This window comes from Eublepharis macularius, chromosome 4 (assembly GCF_028583425.1).
Source record: "Eublepharis macularius isolate TG4126 chromosome 4, MPM_Emac_v1.0, whole genome shotgun sequence".
Classification (NCBI taxonomy): Eukaryota; Metazoa; Chordata; class Lepidosauria; order Squamata; family Eublepharidae; genus Eublepharis; species Eublepharis macularius.
Genome location: NC_072793.1, coordinates 166,421,965 through 166,447,079, shown reverse-complemented (window position 1 = coordinate 166,447,079; position 25,115 = coordinate 166,421,965). Strand labels below are relative to the sequence as shown.

Genomic DNA, 25,115 nt, shown 5'->3' with positions numbered 1-25,115 from the left:
TGTCTCACTTAATTGCCTTGTTTACTACTGCTCCATCCCACATAGCATTTAATAAACACATCCCATGACCCCTAATATGAGGGCCAGTTTGGTGTAGTGGTTAAGAACGTGGGACTCTAATCTGGAGAGCCGGGTTTGATTCCCCACTCCTCCACTTGAAGCCAGCTGGGTGTCCTTGGGCTAGTCAGCTCTCTGGAGTTCTCTCAGCCCCACCCACCTCGCAGGGCGATTGTTGTTGTGGGGATAAAAATAACATACTTTGTAAACCACTCCGCGTGGGCATTAAGTTGTCCTGAAGGGTGGTATATAAATCAAATGTTGTTGTTGTAATATATATTTTCTGATGATCAAGGGAGAACCTCCCTTCCTGGGAGAGCTAGTTCGGTGTAGTGGTTAAGAGCGGCAGGACTCTAATTGGAGAACTGGGTTTGATTCCCCACTCCTCTGCTTGAAGCCAGCTGGGTGACCTTGAGTCAGTCACAGTTCTCTCAGCCCACCCACCTAATACACTTTGTAAGTGTGGCATTAAGTTGTCCTGAAGGGCAGTATATAAATCGAATGTTATTATTTTTCACCAGTGGAAAAGCTGTTTGGATCCAATCCAAAGCTTTCCTCACATTCTGCCTTTATAAAAAAAAAAAACAAAGTGAAAGAAGTTGATCCCAAAATTATCATATCCCATATAGTTTGGATCTCTGAATACCTATTTTTTCAGGTGCCATCTTTGAAAACATGTCCACTTATTCCACAGTGGGAAAAAGACATTGCATAACATGATGCTATTTTAATAAGTGTTGATATATTACAAGACCAATGATGCCAAGGATAGGTGAGCCTCCCTCATTCCTTCGTTCTAGTTACACTTCTGGAAAGTTTCCCGCCATCTCTCCAGGTTTTCCTATTGCAACCTTTGCTACAACTTACATCCTTATGATGGTTCTCCTGGGTGGATCTTCATGTGCCTATGAAAAACTGAGGAACTACAGAATCGTTTTTCACACACTGCACATTCATACGGTTTCTCTCCAGTATGAATTCTCTCATGTACAACCAGGTTTGATTTCTTACTGAAGCTTTTCTCACAGTACGAGCATTTATGCGGTTTCTCACCCGTGTGTACCACAGCGTGTTTTCTAAGATGAGAGCTAGAAACAAAGCTCTTCCCACACTCAGAACACCCATAAGGTCTCTCTCCTGTGTGAGTTCTCTCATGTATAACAAGACGAGACCTCTGACTGAAGCTTTGCCCACAATCCAAGCAATGATATGGCTTCTCGCCCGTGTGTGTTCTTTTATGAGTTTTCAATTGAAAACTGGTCCGAAAGCTCTTCCCACACTCAGAGCATTCATACGGCTTCTCTCCTGTGTGGGTTCGCTTGTGTTTGATAAGAGAGGCAATCTCCCTGAAGCTGTTCCCACAGTCTGAGCATTCATGTGGCTTCTCACCTGTGTGTGTCCTTTTGTGAATCACAAGCTGGAAACTGATCCGGAAACTTTTCCCACACTCAGAACATTCATATGGCTTCTCTCCTGTGTGGGTTCTCTCATGTTTCACAAGAGATGCTCTTTCACTGAAACTTTTGCCACAATCTGAGCACTTATGTGGTTTCTCACCAGTGTGCGTTCTTTTGTGAAGCTTAAGGTGGCAGCTGATCCTAAAGGTTTTCCCACAGTCTGAACATTCATATGGCTTCTCTCCCGTGTGCGTCCTCTCATGTTTAATCAGGGCACCTCTCTCAATAAAGCTCTTCCCACAGTCTGAGCACTGATGTGGCTTCTCTCCTGTGTGGATTCTCATATGCTTGACAAGGATTCCTTTTTCACCAAAGGCTTTCCCACACTCAGAGCATTCATACGGCTTCTCTCCAGTGTGAGACCTCTCATGTTTAATGAGGGTAGATTTCGCGTTGAAGCTTTTGCCACAGTTCAAACATTTGTACGGCTTCTCTCCTGTGTGGATTCTCTTGTGCTTCACGAGATTTGTCCTCCAGCCAAAACTTTTCCCACACTCAGAACAGATGTACGATTTCCCTCCCACGTGGGTCCTTTCATGTGGAATAAGGGATACTTGGTGGTTTGAGATTTTCCCACAATGCAGTTTACCCTTCATCCTCACTTGCTGATTCTCAAGAACATGGACACTGTGAGGCCGTTGTTCCTCACTATCCGTGACAGTTTTTTTCCTACCCTGGGAAGTACTGTCATCGGAATTCTGTTCAACATCCTCACAAAGGAAGGCTGTGCTTGCTGGGCAGTTTCCACTGCGCCATTCCTGTTGACTTCCATGCTTCTCGTCCATCTCAGGTCCCCAGAAAAAGTTTCCTTCAGCTCTTCCCAGTGATCTCCCATTGATGCTCCCTGGCTCAAGTCTTTCCAGCTCAAAGGGGCCCTCTTCATTCTTGTGCATGTGTCCATCACATTCTGGAACAAAGAACCATACATTTAGGGTGTTAAGCCAGTAAAATTCTTTTCTTTGCACCATCCTTTGTAACACATGCTGCTTTCCCCTCCTTCCCACATTAAAATACAAAGATCTCATATCAGTTAGTAATGAACACGTTATTATTGTTGTTATTGCTGTTGTTATTATTTTATACTCCACCTTTCTCACCAGATCCAAGGTATATTACCTAGTGTGAGACCTATATAGGGTGCATTGTAGTAGTCTAGCCGCAATATTACTGTTCCATGAATCCAGGTGGCCAGATTGGCCGTGTCAAGGTAACAGGCCATCTCCCAGGCTGCTCTGAGTTATGAGACCTTTTTTGCAGCTGCATTTACTTGCTTCTCTAGCAGCAGTGCTGGATCTAGTATAACCCCGTGGCTCTTAACTGAGTCAGCCAGGGTCAACTGAACCTCATCAAAAGTCAAAAGCACAACGTCCTTCAAGATCACTGCTTTTCCAAGCTGTATCATTTCCATCTTGTCTGGGTTCAGTTTCAATGTGTTTGCTTTCAGCCAATTAACAACAGCTGTCAAACAGCGACGCAGTACCTCTACTGCATCCTGTGGTGATTTGGAATAACAAGATATAATTTGCATATTGATGGCATACAATTTCATAGCTACAAATGAGTTCTTTAGGCTTTACACAGAGGTTGAATAAAATGGGGGAGAAGATTGTGCCCTGTGGAACCCCACAAGATAATGTCCACTCTGAGGATAGGTGGCCTCCAATAGCAACCCTTGAGTCCATCCCATGAAGAATGATTTAAACCAGTTCAAGGCTTGTTTCTTATTTAGTGAATATATAGGTCTTCTCACAACTCAGAGTAGCCTGGGAGATGGCCCCTTGTTAATATTGCTAAGAGGTTTGGAGTACTGCCAAAAGGTCTGTCCATTTAATAGAGGCTTAATTTGTGGGAAATGGGCAGTGAAGCTTTTCATGGAGATAAACAATATCACCAAGTAAATAACATCCTAGTTAAATTTCTGTTAAAGGAATAGGACACTTTTCTCCTGGTTTGTTGGCAACCCCAGTCACGATTACCTAACAGCCAGGACATGAGGGGAACTGGGTCCAGCTGGGATAGGCCCCCATTAGAGTGGATGGCAAATGACTATGCAGTGACTATGAAATGCAGTCCATTGCTCAGAAATTACTTTTGTTGTACTCTGTACTTGGGCTTCCTCTGTGAGGATGTGTGGTCCTGCAGTAGCCATTTTGTAGTCGGCCCCACTTCCCACAGTGGCCATTTTTTAGTTGCGCCCTCGGCGCTGTGAAAGAATTCTAAAGGTACCCACAGGCTCAAAAAAGGTTGGCGACCGCTGGAATAAAGGAAGACATTCTTCACATACTCAAACACATTGTTCTTTACTCTTTCAGGCCCAGATTTTTCTCCCTAAGGGGAAGGAGGCAAGATGGCCACAATAATGATGCTGAGGTGACACCCACAGTTTCTTGAAAATTAACACAGAGATGGATTTCTGGATTCTCCAGCAGCATCAAGAGCCTCTGCTGGATCCATTTTGCAACAGTCCAGGAATCAATCTTTACTCCTTACCCTGTGAGCTGGCCTCCCAATCGCTCTCTTGCTTGATCTCCATGGGGAGCTGCAGCTTCACAATCTCCAATGGCTCTTCCTCTAACTTGGGGGACTTTACAACCACATCTCCCAAGGGTTCTAGTATCTGAAACACAAATAGAGGAATGAGGCAAGTCACAAGAATTGATTCTGAAGGGCAAACCACCAAGGCCTGCTTCTTTGTACATCTTCTTGCTGATCAGCTCCTACTCATCTTTTACTTCCACAAGGGGCCCTTGGGACATATTATTTAAAGGTACCAGAGTTTCTAGAACCAGCCACCAACTTAGGTCAGCCCAGCACCTTCTTTTTGTGGTGTCTACTTTTCAGCCTCTGTAATATTTCTTGTGGTAGCACCTTCCCTTTGGTACAGTCTCCCAGAGGAGATGCACAGAGCACCCTCCCTATCCTGATTTCACAAATTTCAACAAGGCCTGTAATATTTCAGCAAGTTTCCAAGTTCTTTTGGGAAACAGGTGACCAATCCCATGCCTCTTCCTGGTACCACACTCCAAAATCCCCCTGTAACATTAGATTATCCATAGGGGCCTACACATAGACCTGCCTGCCTGATGCTGTGTGCCCCAAATACTTGCCCACACACGAGGGTCACCAACTTTTGAATCAGCCATCTCATTCCAGGCCAGGAAAAACTGGACCTGCTGATTTCTACATATCAAAACTTCTAGTAAAGACAGAGGAGCACACCAAGACTTTTTTCCTCCCAGTCATCAGCCATTTGGCAGCCCCTTGGATTTGAAGGCCTCACAACCTAGACCCAGCCCTGCATTTACACAGGTAGGATTAATCAGGAACTGCTCCAGGTTTACCAGTTCTGAAATTTGCTCCCTAGTGTATCTCTTGGGCTTCAGACAACGGCTGCCAAAACTTTCAGAATTAGCTCCTTACCTCTTGGGATCCCTCGTTCCCCTGGTAGCAGAACTGCCTGAAGTGTTGGTGGTCCATCTCCAAGCTGATGATGTCCTTATCCAGAATCTCTTCCTTCACTTTCACAGAAGAATCCAGGTTTCTGTTAGTTTCATCACCTTCTCCTAGGGAGTAGTTCTCACACTCTCCTCTGGGCCACAGTCTACCAACAGTTTCGCTGTTGAAGAAGTCCTGATTTTCCTTTGAGTCATCCGCTGAGGAAGGCTGAGGCCACTTTGAGGTTTCCCACCCTTGGTAAGGGGTCTTCAGGAATTTCTGCCACTGGGCATCCCAACACTGTTCTTGATCTTCAACTGGTTCTTGCTTAATTTGTTGCAGGACTTCCAAGGGTAGATGTTCTCCGATGGTCCTGATTTGAACAACACGAAGGTCTCTTCCTCCCGCTGCCAATCTCTCTTCAGGTTTGGCTGCTGGTGGCTCCTGCTCCTCCATTTTGAATCTGAGGTGCACTTCCTGGACTAAAAATGGAAACCAACAGTTTGAGTGCAAAGTAGGGCCATACCAACATTTGCTCAATTAATTCATCTAATCATTTTGAAGAGACATTCTGCCACAGAGTTGACAATGACCTGGAGGGAAAAAATGTCCAGCCCAGAGTCACTGGTATGGTATTTACTTCTGTGCCCTAGAAAGCTTCAGCTTCCCACACATTAAGCCTTTGTTAAAGGGGCAAGATGTTTTTCTGCAGCTTGTTGACAATCCTACCTCTGTATGAGAGACAAGAGAGTCCCTCTTCTCTGACACAGGAGGAAGTCCTCTTCTAAGAAGAGGCCTGCAACGAAGTACGGACCCAGGGAGGCAAAAATGATTCATTCCACTCCAGTATTCTTTGTACCAATAGGACCCATTTAGCCAGCAAGTCCCACAGGCCTCACTCCCATGTGAGGATGTACAGGATAACAGCTTAAATGTATATCCCAGACCATACTTCAAGGATTGAGATCCTAAACTCCACTGAGGCCTTCTTAGGGCTTAAGAGGAAAGGGCAGTGGATCAATGGAAGAACATCTCTTTGGCATATAGAAGGTCGCAGGTTCAAGATGATGTGCAAGAGCACAGCCTGAGACCCTAGAGAATCGTTGCCAGTCTGTGTAGATAATACTGGCCTTGATGGACCGATGGTCTGATCCAGGATAAGGCAGCTTCATAACAAGAAAATGCAGCTTCAAACCGCAGCAGCCACACCAGTATTCTTTCTGTTTTATTTTTATTCCCCCCTCCTTCCATTTCATCTTAACATTGCTGTGAGGCAGGTTATGCTGAGAGGGAGAGATGATCCAAGGTTACTCAACCAGCTCCAAGACCGAATGTGGATTTGAACCCCAGGCCTTCCCAAAGCCCATGACACTGCTCTGACACATACGGTAATAATAATAATATTTGATTTATATACCGCCCTTCAGGACAACTGAATGCCCACTCAGTGGTTTACAAAGTATGTTATCATTATCCTCACGACAAAACACCCTGTGAGGTGGATGGGGCTGAGAGATCTCCAGAGAGCCGTGACTAGCCCAAGGCCACCCAGTTGGCTTCAAGTGGAGGAGTGGGGAATCAAACCCGGCTCTCCAGATTAGAGTCCCGTGCTCTTAACCACTACACCAAACTGTATTACTAGGCCTTAAGACTACCAGGAGAGCCTGTGTTTTGAATGCTTCCATCAGTGGATATTCAACAGGAAGGTACCAACCTCAGCAACTTTGGAACCTCTTGCCTAATGGAAGTCCATCTGCCCCATTCTCATTGTTCAGAAGCAGGCTGAAAGGCCTTCATTTGGGGGAAAAGAAAGCCTTTGTGTCGGGACATCCTAGCAAGACCACCCCCAAACAGCTGTCAGATAGCATCGGTTCCTTATGACTGGCCACAGCAATTCAATTAATTTTCTTAGGCAGCAGAGGGCTAATGCTTTTATGAGGACTAAACACTTTAATACACACATACACAAAAGCCAAAACAGGAGTTCTATTGAACTCAAAACCTTGCAGTGCTTTGGCTGTTCCTAATAAACATATTACCTTAACCTGGATAGCCCAGGCAAGCCAGACCTTATCAGATCTTGGAAAATCAGCATGGTTAGCCTTAGTAATTGGATAGGAGACCTCCAAACCACCAAGTTCACCGTGCAGAAGCAAGCAATGGCAAACCACCTCTATTAGTCTCTTGCCCTGAAAATCCCAGCAGGGGTTGCTGTAAGTCAGCGATGACTTGATGGCACTTTTCACCACCACCAATATAGTATTACCACGCTGTTAATTTGTGACTATTTTCTCCATACCAGTACAGCAGCACACAGTGAAAACAGACATTTTTTAACGAGGCTGGTACTGCATTCAAAACCTGCAAGGAAATTCTGTGACAAAAAAAGAACAGAATTTCCTTGCGGATTTTCAGGCAACTGGAGCATCATTGAAATTTTCTGCTAGCTTTGATTCCTCATGCAATTTTTATGATTACGTTTGTGGCTCTATAGCACTATTTTAGGGCCGATAATGTTTTTAAGGAGGAAATCTGTATTTTAAGGGGGGAAATCTGAAAAGCAGTGCCTCGAATACTGTAGCGCCTGCCTGATGCCTTGCCTGTCAAAGTTTGAGCTCTGATACAAATCCAGATATCTCTACGCTCGGGGCCTTCATGTGATCTGCAGGGCGTCTGCATCCATTCCAGGGGAGAAACTGTGCTGCTCCATTCAGAGAAATCCCCTCGACCAAAGAAACCCCTCACCAGTAACAGAATTCCTTTTATTAGGACCACCCCCAAATGTCACAAATTAACCAGCAAGCGCCCCGATGTCTTTACAATGCACCGTCCTCAGCCCCTTCTCTTGCTTTCCGCAGCCATAGATTGCCCCTGTACCTATTCCCTCTCTGCTTGCACCCAGGACCCCCCTCCCTTCACCCTCACCTGCGCCCTGCAGTCTTTGCATGGATTGCATTCACCTCCACGTTTCTCAGCAAAGGGAGCGGGCAGAGGGAGCACAGGACGGTGGTTTCCTCTTGTCATCTCTCCCCCCACCTTCTTAATTTTTCTCTCTGAGCCTCTCTAGGCCAAGGAGCTTTTCTGCACTTAACCCCTTGAGGTTATGTGAGAAAACAAATTGGCTCTCTCTGGCTACGAGCCACAGAAGCATACAGAACAAATTGAAGAGAGCATTTACCAATCCAACCACAAGACGCTTCTTTCATGTAAACTGACTTGCAAAATTCACGGGCAGAAGATGGGAGGAAGGCCACTAGTTCAGGGATTATTGACTAGAGGCTAATTTCATCTGGGTAGCTGTGTTAGTCTGTAGTAGCAGAACAAAAATTCAAATCCAGAGCAACAACATTTTCCAGGATATAAACTTCTCTTAGGCTGCCACAGCCAACCTAATCGAGAGTCTTGCAGCACCTGGAAGGCTAAAAAATGTGGCACAAACCTTTGAAACTAAGTCTAGTGGGGCACCTTAAAGATTAATGAATTTACTGTGGCCTAAACTTCTATGGCATAAACTTCCATGGACCACAATCTAGTGGCCCCTTAAAAGACCAACAAATTTATTTTTGCTTTCGATATTCATGGATTCACAATAATTTATAAAAAAGCCCAGTAGCACCTTTAGGACTAACCAACTTTATGAAGGCATAAGCTTTCGAGAAACACATCTCTCTTCATCAGATGCATCTGACGAAGAGAGCTGTGGTTCTCGAAAGCTTATGCCTCCATAAAGTTGGTTAGTCTTAAAGGTGCTACTGGGCTTTTTACTATTTTGCAACTATAGACTAACACGGCTAACTCTTCTGGACCTACAATAATTTATGCCACAGTAAGTTTGTTACTGTTGGTATGGACCAACAGTAGTCCAGAACACTGCCACATCAGGATTCTACCACCACATGATATGGTATGCATGCCAAAGGTGCAAAAGTGAACATTCATAGAATTATAGAATCATAGAAAATTCATAGAACCATATAGTTGGAAGGGACTTTACAGATCATCTAGACCTCCTGCCCAATGCAGGAACAGCCTAAAGCATCACCTGTCATTGAAATTGTTGTTATAACATACATGCACACAGCCATAACATGTGTTCTTGCACTTGTATTTTAGCAGTTTAATGTTGACTGAGCACACGACTGGAACTTCAATTTCTTATGTTGTTTATTCCACAAAATCTGAGATGGTGCCCTTACTATTTTTATTGATGTTTTCATTCTATGACCATCTGATATATTTTATCTCACTTCCCTTCCAAGGGGCTCAGGCCAGTATACATGGGTTTTTTTTTCCTTACAACATCCCTGATAGGTAGGTCAAGATGAAAAATAGGAACTGGTGCAAGTTCACTCAGAGAGCACAGGAATTCAAAGCCTATTTCCTCCTCTGATTGTTATACTTTATTGTTGTAATGATCAAAACAGCCTTTCCTCAACTTCTAATAGCCAAGGTACATCCTACCCCCCAAATTATAGTTGGAGGAATGCACCATTCTTACATCCAAAAAGGTTTACATTGGAAAAAGACATTGCACTGATCAGAGACTCATTCAGAGATAGAATGGGCAGCCTCTAACAAATCTGAGTATTTGTGCTGTTACTGCATTGTAAACGAATTGCATGTTCCAACTGCTTATGATACAGATATGCAACAGAATCATCCATCCACAATTATTAGATGGCTCCAAGGCCAAACCATACAGAGACACAACAGGTCCTAGGTGGCTGAGTAATTATAGGTTCGCAAGAACCTTTCTGGCAGTAAACTGACAGTTCTGCCAAGGCACAAAAATTGTGCGTACAGTTTCCCCATGTGTATCTTTTAATGTTTCTTAAGATACAAAGCTACAAATGAAGCTTTTTGAACCTTCAGAGCATTCGTACGGTTTCTCACCTGTGTGAGTCCATTTGTGCTTTCACACTGAAGCTTTTGACCCAGTTGGAGCAACTGTATCGTTTCTCTCCTGAGTGCATTCTCTTATGCTGAACAAGATGTACCAGCCGGCTGAAGTTGTTTTCATGGTATGAGCATTTGTATGGCTTTTCATCCATGTGTACCCTTTTATGCAGGGCTTTTTTTCAGGGGGAATGCGGGGGAACGGAGTTCCGGAACCTCTTGAAAATGGTCACATGGCTGGTGGCCCCGCCCCCTAATCTCCAGACAGAGGGGAGTTGAGATGGCCCTCCGTGCAGCTGAGCGGTGCGGAGGGCCATCTCAACACCCCTCTCTCTGGAGATCAGGGGGCGGGGCCACCAGCCATGTGACCATTTTCTCCAAGGGCAACCCACTGAGTTCCGCCACCTCTTTTCCCAGAAAAAAAGCCCTGCTTTTATGTTTGATCAGCTGAGCATTGGTTACAAAGCATTTCCTACACTCCCAAGCACTGATACAGTTTCTCCCCCATGTGGGACCTCTTATGTCTAATAAGGTTCCCTTTCTGGCTGATATTTTTTTTGCCATACTGATCCACTGATGCAGCCCTCTATCTAAGTTAGTTCTCTTACGATTTGGAAAAGTGGAACGCCAAGACATTCTTTCCCTGCAAGCGGTGCCTTTTGATAGCGTCTATTCCTTTTATGTTCATCCATTCTCAATATTCAGGTGAAAGATTTTTCTATAATCCAGCACTCTTTGATCAGTCCTACACCTATGCATTCTCTCTTGGAAGGTTTTCTGTGTGAGCTATTGCTTTCGATGCAAGGAAAGCCATGCTTTATTTTTGCCACTGGATGGTTTTCCTAGAAGCGTTGTGGTTCCTGATGACTTCCAGGCTTCTGTTCCTTCTGGGCCTCCATGGACAGTTGTGTCTCTGTAGTGTCTGGTGGATCCCACTCCAATTTGGGGAAATTAATGAAGGTATCCGCTAACAGGCAAGATGCCTGGAACATAGTCAAGACTCAGACATGCTAGTAAAGTTGGGAGACAGACTGTGCTCTCTAGATACTAAATTTAGCTATGATGATAAAATGGAACCTCCATCTTTAGACGCTGTATAACTTTGGATTCCAGTGACTGAGTGGCAAATAAGGTGCAGGGAGGGCTGCCGTCTTTCATGCTCTACTATGTGAGCTTCCTGGAAATACTAGGCTGTCTTCTGTTAGAATATCACAATAAGCCACAAAGGAAGAGTACTTTTAGTACTACTTTTAGAAAAGTACCGTTAGAAGCAGGATGCTAGACCAGCAGGGTACACATATTCAAGAACCAGCATTTTTATTATTTCAAAGGTTAGAAGATCTGCCCTGTCCTGAGGTTGAGCAGGAGAGGGGAGATTATGCCATCCTGCCTATATTTTTTCAGCTGAATAAATATAAGAATAGATACGCAATTGCTTTTTTTCCAACTTGGATCTTTTCTCTCAGTGAACAGGTGGAGTGGGCTAAAATGTCACAGACAGCATCTAAATACATATCTGCTTTTTTATTTTTAAAAAAGAATGATTGATTGAATCAAGACATCAAAGCAGTGATATAATTAAAAAAAAGTGACCTCCTTGAAAATTCCCTCCAAAGGGGCAAAAACAACAACCAAAAAAGTGTCCGGAAGCAGGAACCAGAACTGACCTGCCACTAACATGCCCTTTTAACCCCTTATTTTAGCGCTTGCCTCTGTGGAAAGATCCTCTTCAGCTATGAAGGAAAGCAGTGTGTGTGTGTGGGGGGGGGGTGTACTTTATAGCTGTCAGTGGATCTGGGAAGAGTGGTGGCGGCAGAGAATTATGCTATGTGATGATGTGCCAGAGCCATTTTAAAACATGGCTGCCTTAGCTTCAAATGTTCTATCCAGTGGCTGCCTCCCCCCATCCCTTCTGTGCAGTCCCAGGCAGGCATCAAAAAGCGTTTTAAACAAACTTCCCATCTTCCACCTTCCAAATCTCCAGGAATTTTCCAACCTGGAGTTAGCACCCTACTCACCCTATGCTCAGAGGTGCTGTATTTTGTTACATTTTGACTCCATCTGTTCTTCATGGAGCTCAAGGCAGCATACACAGTTCTCCCTTTCTCCATTCTCTCCTGTGAGGTAGGATAAGCTGGTAGCAGCCTGAATTGCCCAGACCAGCCCAAGCTCAACAGAGTTCAGAAGCTAAGCAGGGTTGCCCATGTTGTTCTCGGATGGGAGACCACCAAGGAAGACTGGCGTTGCTATGCAGAGGAAGACAAAAGCAAACCACCTCTGTTTGTTTCTTGCCTTGAAAACCCCATGAGGTAGGGTGGCCATGAGTCTGTTGTGACTTAACAACACTCAATTATAATTAGGATAGGCAGAATGGGTCAACAGGCGTGTCTGGGAACAACTTTTGACACACAGATACCCAAGCTGTTGTACATGAGCAAGGTATGACAACTGGCTCAGCTTTGGAGGCTGCAAGACACCGTAACGTGCTGCATTTGATCCTGAAAACAGCCAGCCAGTGCAGTGCTATTCAAACCTTCTCCTGTTACTTTCCACATACACTGGTTTGCACATTTAAACATTTAAACAAAAAGTGTAGGGGTTGGGGAGGGGGGGCGATGAGGCAGCGAATAGGAAAATCAAATGGACTGTTTCACAGAATTAAGCCTGGTTTATGCACACAGCAGAATTAAGCAGCAGAGAGAATGGAAGCACGACAGACTGTATGTGTGAGGGTACTGTTTCGCTCCAAGTTTTTTTTTAAAAAGGCATTCTCCCTGCAGAACTAGATTTGTGCTTACAGGGATGTTTGTTTGTAAAGAAGCATTTTTTTTAACGTATCAGTCCCTCGGGTGTAGCTTTAACTGACACAGTGCAATCCTATGCAAATTTACTCTAAACTCAGTGAAACCAATGGCTTAGACTGTAATAACCTTGCATAGGATTGTAGCAGGACTGTAGCAAGGGCCCTGTCTATCCCCTCATACTGCTACATGTGGAGACTAAGCCTTTAATACACCCTTTTGTAACAGATTTTTCATAGTGCTGCATTAGAAACAGGGCATTTTCAAAAGGTTTTTGGTTTTATTTAAACAGGGAGAGTGTAGAGTCATCTTCAATTTGTGTGTGTGTGGTGGGGAGTGTTGCCACCTATAGCCAGCTGATTGGGAGGTTCACTTCCTGGCCCCATCTGATTCGGGCCTACTTCTGGCCTAATGACTACTGAGGCAAAGGAAAGTGGACCCCCATCGCCTTGGTTGTGGGGCTGGAAGCAGCCTGCATGAGCCAGCTGATAAACATGCTCTCTGGCTTGCCGCCTTCTGGCTTGTGCCAAAATATTATTCAGTTATACCCTCTTTTTCTCCCGATGATGACCCAAAGTTGCTTACATTATTCTCCTCTCCTCCATTTTATCCTTGTAAGCACCCTGTGAAGGTTAGGCTGACAGTGTGTGAGTGGTCTAGCAAACTTCCATTGAACCTGGGTTTCCAAGATCCTAGTTTGATACTCTAACTAACCCCTACAACCTTACTGGCTCCACAGAGGTAGAGAGAGACAAATCCCTGCCCTATTAGATTTATGTTATTTACTTAATTTATACCCTACCTTTGTCTCCAATGGGGACTCAAAGCAGCTTAAATAATTCTCCTCCATTTTATCTTCACAACAACCCTACGAGAAAGGTTAGGCTAAAAGCTTGTAACTGGCCCAAAGTGACCCAGCAAGGACCATTTTACAGTCATGGTCAGCTTTCTTTTGGTAAATACGGTCTATCTTTTTTTAAAGAATGGCCAATAATTCCAGCACTGACAGAGACACATCTGATGATTTAATAGGCATGCCACGAAATTTCCATCTTTTTTTTCATTTTGGTCACAAGACTACAAGAGACATAGCAAAGGGTAACATATGAAAGAGCAATTAGGAAAGTGGGAGGTAACACGAGTACTTAAAGAGAAAAGTAGGGATATCAGGATTAATATATTCTGAATGTGCAAAAAGGAGAGACAGCCATCACAGTAACCGGCCGATAGCACCCCTGCTACTCGAAAGAGAGACAGTTTATGGAACGTAATGTAATTGGAAATGCTCACATTTTGCAAAGGGGAAAAAAAAGATTTAGCTAAAAACTTTTAATTCAGACACATATGTGCCCCTTCTAGCCAATCCCAACTCACCACATCAGGGTAGATAGCATCTATTTAATGCAAAACGGTGTACAAAAGTTATATCAAAAACATGACTAGCTCTAAAAATCACCTTCCCAATGCAATCCCCCCATGCCTGCATACAATCCATCCATCTACAATGCTAAAAGATACTGCTGTCAATGCACAAGAATTTGAAGCAAGCTTTTTTTTTTCTTTTAGAGATCCCAGTCTTTAACAAAGCTTTTCAGTACTGACCTCAAATTCCAAGTGCCTGGGCTTGAGGTTCAGAAAAAAAAAATTTTTTTTGCAGCACATCATTAAAACATAAAAGCCAAGAGAAGCAGAGAGGCTTTTTTTGAAGTTTGAAACAGAATCTCTGATGACAAATTTTACAAGGAGCATTTAGGCCTATACATGTCCCTACAGATAAATATTTCCCCATCTAAGCAGTTCCAAGATTTCACTCCGGGTTGATTTTCCAAGATGTGGGCAGCAGTTTTTGAGTTTCATCTGAGCCACTAACAGAGCCTGACTGCTGAAAAACATCTGAGAGCTACATTCAAAAGATTCTGGGGGGATTTTTAAGGTGCCTAATTCAAACTCTGTTGGGGCTCATTGCGTATTGTGTTGAACTCTCATATTGTAAGACGAGTGGATTTTACATTTGTCTTTGGGTGGATCAGGGATTCCTCAGTGATAAGATCATTAATGGGGGATAAACGTCTTTGAAAGTTTCTTTGGTTAGCATCATCAGGGGCGTTCTTTGAAGAATTGGTCCAGTGTCTTTCAGAGTACGCACACAAGGTTGGCCAACAGGCCTTGTTGACATCCCTTGTGACCCAAATATGTGGAACACACCCCAGAATGAATACACATGAAGCTGCTATATACTGAAAATATCTCTTCTGGGAGTATTCTGGTAGCCTTTGGGGGAAGTTTATCTGCTGTTACTGATCTTGTCATAGAGGAATACCCAGTGAGCTTTAAAGAAAAAAAGGGGGAGGTTCTCAGAAAATGAGGGGCTTCCATTTTTCTATGGACATTGCAATCTATCGTGTTTCCAATGCTTCTGGACATCCTTAGGGGTTTCAATCCTGTGTGACTTTCCTGACGTATCTGAAGAACCAAGTCATTAGTTCCTGGATCTTTTAAAAATCAGTTTCTGACTGGAACTCCAAATCAACATGATGGCGGCAAATGTGTATTTTAACGTGGGTTTGCCCTAATCAAATATAAACTGGGGTTTGGAGGGAGGGGGTTGGTTTTCAGATGCACAAAGACAAAGGCTGATAAATCCTTCCTCCCATCTGTGGTATGCCTCCCCATAATCAGAGCACCTCAGGGACTTGCTCTGAGGCAGACTCACTTCCCCCTCAATCAATCTCCTCACAATCTGCCACTCAGGTGCCTTCCCCCCACTGGACTCACATTCGTTTGCGGCCTACTACCTGGCAGCTGGATCACCCCAGGGGTCTTAGGACTCAGTTCCCCCTACTGACAGTCTGTCCCCACCCTTCCCTGACCTCTTCTGCCAGCTGGACTTGCTTCAACCTGGCTGAAGGAAAAAACGACACTGTGAGAAAGTCTGCAGGAGAGAAATAAGATGCTGTCTTTTTAAAATTAGACCTCTGCTGCCACCACTCCCAGCTCCCACTTCAAACATTTTGGGACAGGCCCTTACTGAAGGAGATGGCTCTTCTGCCATTGTTTGGCTCTAACAGGCCTGTCCTCCTGGGTGTATTGTTCCATGCTCCCCAACCGCAGAGCTATACACGAAGCTTTCAGCACGGGCTGAATGTTTTCCTCTGTGTACCTTCTTATGTTTCGTAAGGTCCGAGCTAGAAATGAAGCGCTTCCCACACTCAAAGCAAGCGTACGGCTTCTCTCCAGTGTGTGTCCTCCTGTGAGTAATGAGGGATGATTTCCGATTGAAGCATTTGCCACAATCTGAGCATTTGTGTGGCTTCTCTCCTGTGTGGATTATATTGTGATTGAGAAGGTTAGAGCTCGTACTGAAGCTTTTCCCGCACTGGGTACACTGGTACAAGTTCTCTCCTGTATGGGTCCTCTTATGGGTAATGAGGGGTGCTTTCGCATTGAAGCTTTTCCCACAGTCAGAACAAGTATAGGGCTTTTCTCCTGTGTGGGTTCTCTCATGGATGATAAGATGGGTTCGCTGACTAAAGTTCTGACCGCAGTAGGAGCACTTATACGGCTTCTCTCCCGTGTGTACCCTCTTATGCATCATCAAGTTGGTCCGGGTACCAAACCCCTTCCCACACTCAGAGCATTCGTAAGGCTTCTCCCCCGTATGGATCCTCTTGTGCGCGATAAGTGAGGCGATCTGATTGAAGCTCCTTCCGCATTCTGAGCAGTGATATGGTTTCTCGCCCGTGTGGACCCTTTTGTGCCTGAGAAGTTGAGAGCTGTTGCCGAAGCTCTTTCCACAGTCGGGGCACTTGTACGGCTTCTCTCCTGTGTGGGTCCTCTCGTGTGTGATAAGGGATGACTTCCAGTGGAAGCTTTTGCCACACTCTGAGCACTTATGAGGCTTCTCTCCTGTGTGTACTATATTATGGTATATAAGATTTGAGCTGGTTGTGAAGCATTTCCCACACTCCGAGCACACGTACGGTTTCCCACCTGTATGGGTCCCTTGATGCTTCAGAAGAGATGCCTTTGTCCCAAAACTTTTGCCACAGTCCGAGCACTGGTATGGCCTGTCCCCTTTTGAGACCGTCCCTTTTTGAGGACCAAGAGATGCTCCATTTTTGAAGGTTTTCCCACACTGCTCGCATATGTAAAACTCTTCTCCCGTCTGAGTTTCCCGATTCGTAGGGAGGTCAAAGACTTCACAGAGATTTCCACACTCTGTGCAGGTCTTTTTGCTCTTGCACTGAAGCATCTCATCGTTATTTTCATAAAAGGTTTTACCACCTTCTTTGCAAAGAAAGACCTTTCCCCTTCCTTTCCCTGGATGGTTTTCCTGCTGCCTTCCTGATTCTAGCTCATTTCCACGCCCTTCATCCTCCTCGTGAAATGGGAAGGTCTTCCCTTTGGCTTTCCCCAGAGATGTCTCAAGGAGTTCCACTGCCTCAGGGCTTTCCGGCTGAATATTTTTCTCCTCTTTTGCCACCGTTTGATCATCGCCTGGTGGAATAAAATGGAGGCTCAGGAAATCACTTTCATGGAGCATGAAAAAAAGTGGGCAGGACTGGTCTCAGAGCGGGACCACAAGTGACGCCTGACACAGGTTGGACACTTGTCAGCTTCCCTCAGGTTTTGATGGGAAATGTAGGCATCCTGGTCTCGCAGCTTCACTCTCTGACTGCTGTCCAATGGACTTTTCAACTGTCACTTGTCCAACATTCCGCCAAGCTGCCTACATTTCCCATCAAAACTTGAGGGAAGCTGGCAAGTGTCCAACCTGTGTCATTCGTCACTTGTGGTCCCGCTCTCAGACTGGGATTGTTGGGCAGCTACACAGGCCTTGGTTCCTCATGAGGGCCCCCTGTTGCCACCTGACCCACTATAGCATAACAGCATTGAACATCCTTGCCCGTTTTCTGCTTCAGTCTGAATGAAGCGGGGGCAAATGGGGAAGAGAATAATGAGATGACCGTGTTGGGCAAAACTTTTCCTCCCTCAAGTACTTTCCTCATCCATACAGGGGATCCCCGTATCTTTTGGGAGGGGGCAGTTAAGAGTAGCAATTTTGACCACTTCTTTCTACGACGAGTGATTAAAATGTGAAAATTGCTGCCAGAGGATGCAGGGATGGCCACAGACATAGACAACTTTAAATGGAGATTGGACAGATTCATGGAGGGAAAGCAGTGGCTAGTAGCCATGGTGACTAAAGAGAACCTCCATATTCAGAGGCAGTGAAACCTCTGCATACCACTGCTAGGAGGGGAAGGCCTCAGCCTCTACGCCCTAAATTTGGCCCTCCAGAGTCACTGGTTGGGTCTTGTGTGAGACAGAATGCTTGGCTAGATGAACCACTGGTCTGGTCCAGCAGGTCTCTTCTTATACAGCTCTGATCCAATCTAGAGCTGCCTGCAGCTACTTCAAGCGTCCAAAGAATAAAGTGACCTATGGAGCCTTTCAGACAATGAGAGGCCAGAATCCTCTCCCAGAGACAAGAGGTATTCTACAGGCCTGGTAGCCCAAGACACAGAAAAATCCTGTGTGGAAATCGCCTAAGAAGCTTTTACCACACTGTAAGCTTTAGGCCTTACCCTGCAAGCTGGTCTCCCTGTCACCCCCTTGGCTGGCATCCTTGGAGAATGGCATCTTTACTGAGTCTGACAGTATTTGCTCTGATACGGAGGGAGTAACAGCCACATCTTCCAAGGGTCCTGGCATCTGAAACAGAAATGGGGACACAATATTGATTCATAAACTGGAACAGGGGACACGGATTGTCCTCAGACATGCGGATATACTTCTGTCCTCATCGCACCTTAAACAGTCTGGGACCACAATAGAAGCTGCCAACCAAACAGAAAGTTGTTTCCTGTCCACACAGGAAGCTGCATTATATTCAGTTGTATCATTAGTCCATCTAGCTCCGTATTGTCTACTCTGACTGGCAGCAGCTCTCGCTGGTCCCAAGCAGGAGATTCCTTCCTGGCCTTGCTAAAGTCAGCAGGGGATTGAACCCTGTATGTGCCTGTATGTGCTTTAACACCATTCCCCCTTCCTTAAAATTGTACATGAAGCTTTGATATTTTCAGGTGAACCCCATACTGTCTGTGGCAGCAAATCTCCAACCTTGCTTCCTGAGGTCCTAGGGAGTGAACCTGGCCCTCTGATATGCAAAGCAGTGCTCTACCACTGAACTACAGCCCATTCATATCCCCCCAAATTATACAGGAGAGGCATAAACCAGTTGAACGGACATTCCAAGAGAGCCCACAGTTGTTGTTTTCTCTGGGTCTCTTAGGACGTCTTAGCCAGAGCTTCTCAACCTCTGGATATTTTGTTAGGAACTCCTCTGCCAGGGCCACGGCCTCGGAGCAGGTCTCTGGTCCGCGTTCCATGACCCAGCTCTGCATTTCCTGAGGCAGGATGATCAGGAATTGCTCCAGGATCAACAACTCCAGGATTCGCTCCTTGGTGTGCGTCTCAGGCTTCAGCCACTGATGGCAAAGCTCCCAGAGTTGGCTGAAGACTTCCCGAGGCCCCTCGGCCTCCTGGTAGCAGAACCGCCTGAAGCGACGCCGTCGCGTCTCTGAACTGACAGAGTCCTCCTCATCAGGAATTTCTTCCTTCACTTTCACAGAGAAATCTAGGCCTTCGAAGGCCTCTGGGGTTTTGTCACGGAGGCCTGTCATGGTTTGGGTCGCATATTCTCTTCTAGGCCAGAGGCTGATCTCAGGGGCCCCTTTCAAGGAGGCCTGGACATCTTTAGTATCACACCTTGACTGGTCCTGTACGTTCTCCCACCTTGAACGAGAATGAGGCGCATTCAAAAGCTTTGACCACTGGGATTCCCAGCCTTGTTGCTGCCCCACATTTAGTTCCTGCTTCATTGGTTGTGGAGCAGATTTTGTGACCAACTTCCCGAGGGTCTCCACTTGGATGACATCACAGCTGTTCTCACCCTCCTCCAATTTCTCCCCCAGTTTGAGGCCTGTCTGGCCCAGGTTCTCCATTTTTATTCCTAGCTGTAGTTCCTGAATCAAAAAAGACAATCGGCATTAGTTTCTCCTGATGCAGATCAGAACAAAAAAGAAAAGTACCCCCCAAATAACAGTTCCCTGAAAATGTCATTTGTCGCTCACATGAAGACATACTGGTTTACAAAACCATAGGGGGGGAAATCCCAGCACGCAGAAAACTATTGTGTCAAGAAAAAGGATTCTGCCCCTGACATGCTAGCTTAAACCAGGAGGGAAAACTAACTCTAGTTAACCCACCCACCTGTATTTGTACATCTCAGGTAGCTGGAATTAGTTTCTAACTAGGATTCATCGATTCTCACTTGATGCACATGCATTCTGCAGCGGAAAGGAATCTAGAGGTTGAAACCTGCTAGGCAGAGGGAACTATCAGTAGATACTACTTAGGAGACTTGGGAGAGCAACAGATCGGAACAGGGAGAGATAGTCTTCCTTCCTCAGAAAAGGGGGGATGGAGAATGCAAACTCTTACACCTAACTGATGGTTCTGATAGCTTGCCACTTAACTTTGCTCACATCAGAACAGAGATAGGACTTCCCAGGCATTTCTTTTTGCTTCAACAGATATATGAACTTGTGCTTTGGAGAAGATCATGGAAGCAGTGGTTTCCCACCCACTCTGCCCTGAGAGTTGCCAGAGCAATCAACAATTAACCAGAGCTTTGGTTGTTCAGATGCTAACTCTGAAAAACAGTTTCCTTTCCGTACCAGCTAGCTTTGCTGACTCATTAGGAAGCCTTTTGCTGAGTCTTCAGATATGACAAAAAGCTTTCTAGCTATGAGCTTGCTGGCTAGTAACAAATAAGGGGGGGAAAGGATACAAATTATGACTTACACCTCACCTTACTATCCCATGCACTTTCTGAATGAATGCATCTCTCTGATCTGGTTTCCTAGGAAGGGGACGGGGGCAGTTATCTTAGGAAGCTTTGAAGTCATCATGACTGACAGCTTAATCAAAATGCTGACTTGGTGTGCAGAGAGCGATGAAAGCCAGTGTGGCATAATGGTTAGAACATCAGACGAAGTTCTTGGAGGCCCAGGTTTGAATCCCCGCTTACTGGGTGGCCTTGGGCCAGTCACATACTCTCAGCCTAACCTACCCCACAGGGTTGTTGTGAGGATAAAATGGAGAAGAGAATGATGTAAGCCACTTTGGATCCCCATTGGGGAGAACGGCAAAATGTAAATGAAGTAAATAATTTTTTAAAATTTAAAGCAAAACACATGCAAGCATTGTTAGGAAATACCTTCCTAGTGTTTAGGTCCATCAATGGCTATCAGCCACGATGACTAAGTGGAGCCTCCATGTTCAGAAGCAAAAAGAAAATGCTGGGAGGGGATGGCAGGTAAAGTTTGGTGTAGTGGTTAAGAGCGCAGGACTCTAATCTGGAGAGCCGGGTTTGATACCCCACTCCTCTGCTTGAAGCCAGCGGGGTGACCTTGGTTCAGTCACAGCTTCTCGGAGCTCTCTCAGCCCCACCCACCTCACAGGGTGTTTTGTTGTGGGGATAATAATGACATACTTTGTAAACCACTCTGAGTGGGCATTAAGTTGTCCTGCAGGGTGGTATACACATCAAATGGTGTTACTGTTATTATTAAAGGTGGCTTGTGATCTCCTTGAGGACATCTGGTTGGCCACTGTGGGAAACTGGATGCTGGACTCGATGGACCCTTGACCTGATCCTGAGCAACTACTCTTACTGTGATTATGTCCAGTTGCCCTTCCCAGCCCCGCCTGCCCGCATCAACTGGTGCATTTAGTCTGTCCTTCCCCCAAGGAGCTGAGGGCAACAAACATGGTTCTCCCTTCCCACTTTTATCCTCAGAACAACCCTGCGAGGTAGGTGGGGCTGACCCAAAGGAAGCTTCATGGCAGAGTGGGGCTGCTGAGCAACATGGTCCAGTCCTTCCCCCTTTTTACTATACTACAGCCTTGACTTCAGGCCCAATTTAAACCCAACACTAAGAAGGAAGAAGAATTTATCGGTGTGATAGTTTGTGCACCTGGCATCTCTTTCAAAGCGGGCTGCTACATGTTACACAAAAAGTGCCCTTCTGCCCCTTACCCAGATTCTTCAGAGCAAAAGGAGGAGACAGACAAGTGCTTCTATTCAATGATGGTATTGAATACTGCAATATGGGTACCCAGCTTTCAAAGGAGCCATGATGAGTACCAAAGAACATAAAGCTTACAAGCAGGTTTAAAGACATTTTTTTCTAGTACAAAAGGAACAACCTGCTGAACAATTTGAAATTGGTCCTTTACATCCATTTGATCTCTACAGTCCTTTCAATTGGCTACTTCTCAGTTCTCTAACTAGTCTCGTGAATTTGCATCTATCAATGTAACTTTTTCATTCCCCTTATTTGGTCACTATCCTTTGCTGACTCTGAATTTCTCACTTCTTGCTGACTTCCAAACCTTAGAATCAAAAGTTATAGATATAGGGAGTGAATGTGCTCTTCTTGTGTCTTTTTCTTCCTTCTCATGAGACAATAGCCTGAAGAATGTGTGGCCTTATCTTAAGTTTCCTAAGCAACTGAGAAAAGAGAAACATTTTCTGCCTTAGTTATGCTGTTCCGAAGCAACTTCCAGCAAAGATGGAACAGTGAAAGAGAGAAAAGGGGGGGGGGGTTGCAAGCACTATTAATTCATTCTAAGAATATGTATATGAAAGTATGGAATTCTATGAAACCCTTATAAGAAAAAGAATATTAAATCTTAACTCTACAAATCCCCCCTTAGTTTCTCTTGAAATGTATCACAAATGAAACTTCTAATAAAACATTTAAGTAAGCTTATAAAATAGCAATCACTACTGCTTTCCCGGTTCTACATATAAACGGGCAAGTTCTGTAGCAGGTGCAATTTTGGGGGAGCTAGAAATACAAGAACAGCGAGAACACAATCGGGGCATACAATAAAAGCAAAAACATCCAATGCACCCCATAAAAGTAAACATGATGAATAATAACAACACTTTATAAACCCAACTTTCTACTGAGGGAAACGAAGATTTTAACCAATTCCATGAGGCTGATACTCCCTCGTAATTATGTGAAACCATGTTTTGCAAAGCATTTAATATAGTCTCAATAATGTGATTAAGATCATGGAATTTGACCTTGCAACCTCCTTTAATCACATAAAAACCTCCACTTTTGGCACATAAGTAATCTAAAGCCAATCGCTGTTGCAAAGTAATTTGGTGTAAATCTTCAATCTCTGTTTGAAGTTCATGAGTAAGCAATGCAGTTGTGTTAAGAGTTTTTTCTAACCTACAAGTTAAACCTAAAATACTCTTTCTATTTTCTTGGACTATAATACCAGGCTATGAACCTAATATTAAGATGCCAGTAAGCAAACTCTGGTTGCCTCTGAACATGACATCATCTGAGCAAGTAGGCCCCAAATAACCTATTAGCTGACCTAAATTACCTTGCTTTGGTCCTCGTTTTACTCGATGAAGCTGAGGAATTCGCTGAGGAACTTTAGAAATGGTCTGAGGCAAAACTATTTGCGCCAGGAGAGTAAAATAGCCCACTCCTACACATTGATAGTTACCAGGATGATAGTTAGTAGCCCATTGATCAAAGAAAAACCATAAATTCGGGTCTCTAATTGTCCATCCAGAGCAAATAGATCCAGTACCTTCCCAAGAACTATTAAGTATTGGAAAATGGGCATATAAATCACTGAGGGTGGAGTCGTTGGGATTCAATGACCAAATTTCAGTATGGTTCCTAGGGATACCATCTGACCAAAGCCAAAATTTCCCAGTACATCCAGTATAATTGCCTAATGCTGAGAAACACTTTTTAGCTGTCTCATAGCCAGGAAAATGGCTATTCCCATTCTCACTATGTGCACAACAAAAACAAAGACCTGTAGTTAACCTAGAAAACTTCAGCCAGCGAGCCTTAATAGAGCCATTTGCTTGGCCTGGAGTAACAAAAAGTGTTGGTTGTCTATTGATATCCTGTAAGGCCCCAACAATCAACTCTGGGGTGTTTATCAATGATGGCAAGAAAGAAAAGGAAGCTATTGACACCGGTGATTCATAATAAAGAGTAGCATCCTTTCCATGTATTTGAAACATGTGCAGGGCATGTGCAACCCAAGTGTTTGGATGAGGGAGATAAGCAGCATCTCCCATTACCAAACAGAAAATGAACACAATAGTAATTCAACTCCAATTGTAACCTTATGCATGGAAGGGGCTGTACCCTCAACATGTGCCATGGTGTAAATGTAATTTCCACAAATCTAGGTGTACTTGGGGCACTGCAAGAGGCGCCGAGGCTCTGGCAACAACCTATCAACTTCAAACAGTTAAACTGCCCCCCCCCACCGCAGTGAAAATTGTTGCTACACAGTGAGATATAGGTCTCTGGCATTCTAACACAGGGTGCATTGTGGCTGAAGGCCCAGTTTAAACTACACGCTGGACACATGCAAGGATGCTCAATTTTCCTGCCTGCCAACGTCTCTTTTAAATCAGACCTCGAAAACAACAGACGAGGTCCATACGGCCTGCACCCTTTCAGACGATGTGTGCGCACGCGTGTCATGATTAAATGGGCTTCTGTATACAGATTTCTCTGCATGTGGAAAACTAGCAAGCCAGGGAGAAGGCAAGGCCAGACCTCCTTCCCATGACAAGCTAGATTTCTATGAGAAAGGTGAGAGTTGGGGGGGGGCTAGTATAGAGGATCACACACACACACACCCAGCTACAATCAGAAAGGGTACAACTGGGAAACGAGAGGGCCGTTCTGGATCAATCTGCCTACAGCCCAGCAAACAGGATTTCAATGTCTACTCACTGTGCTTGACTAGCCTGATTTGGCTATCTTCCATTCCAACTCTTACTTCTTGCTTTTGTTTTCTGAATCTTTGTTTTATGGCAAGAGATGCACTCCCCCGACTTTCCCCATTCACTCAAGAAATCTTTCACAGGCAGCCCGGGCAAAGAAGGCACACAACTGCTGTATGTGAATGGTCGTGCCCAAGAGATTTTGCTAGGAGTTGGTTCTCGTCTTGCAGGAATAGTCGGGGAAACTGCACCAGCCAAAAATCCCCTCTTCTGCAAAAACTCCTTTAATAAAGATGAGCCAGCCTCGTTTTCCTTTGGCATATTCAACACCGGGTAAAATTGGATGTCGGAATTCACAACGAACAACTGCAGAGACACCCTCTGGCTGAGGGTGGTCTATTTCCATCGCTGCCTCCTTCCACCCACCGACAACCCTGCTCTTTGTGCTGCTGTTTCTCCTCCTCCCACCCCATCACCCCCATTTGCCCCCCACCCACCTTCCAACTCACTTTTCCAACCGTGCAGCTGCAGAGCCAAGAAATCTGCAATCCAAAGGATGGGAGGACGCACCAATATTAAACCATTTAAATGCTGGCTTTGCCACCCAGCCAG

At 44.9% G+C, this 25,115-nt stretch overlaps 1 protein-coding gene across 1 annotated transcript; it reads right to left on the bottom strand.

The window, feature by feature from the left end:
- Window positions 1-729: 729 nt before the first annotated feature.
- On the bottom strand, window positions 730-25,115 carry LOC129327765 (uncharacterized). The gene is made up of 7 exons (XM_054976523.1): window positions 25,013-25,115; window positions 18,898-19,674; window positions 18,235-18,361; window positions 15,713-17,143; window positions 4,935-5,431; window positions 4,005-4,131; window positions 730-2,421 (listed from the first exon to the last, which is right to left on the bottom strand). Exons 2-7 carry the CDS (start codon window positions 19,651-19,653, stop codon window positions 929-931), a joined length of 4,431 nt encoding a protein of 1,476 aa, XP_054832498.1. The 5' UTR covers window positions 19,654-19,674; window positions 25,013-25,115; the 3' UTR covers window positions 730-928.

Coding starts and splice junctions, on each gene's coding strand:
- LOC129327765 (XM_054976523.1), bottom strand. CDS start 19,653: ATGGAGAACCTGGGCCAGACAGGCCTCAAACTGGGGGAGAAATTGGAG. Junction 18,362..18,897: donor ACTGTGGGCTCTCTTGGAAT/GTCCGTTCAACT, acceptor TTTCTGTTTCAG/ATGCCAGGACCCTTGGAAGA. Junction 17,144..18,234: donor CAGGGAGACCAGCTTGCAGG/GTAAGGCCTAAA, acceptor TTATTCCACCAG/GCGATGATCAAACGGTGGCA.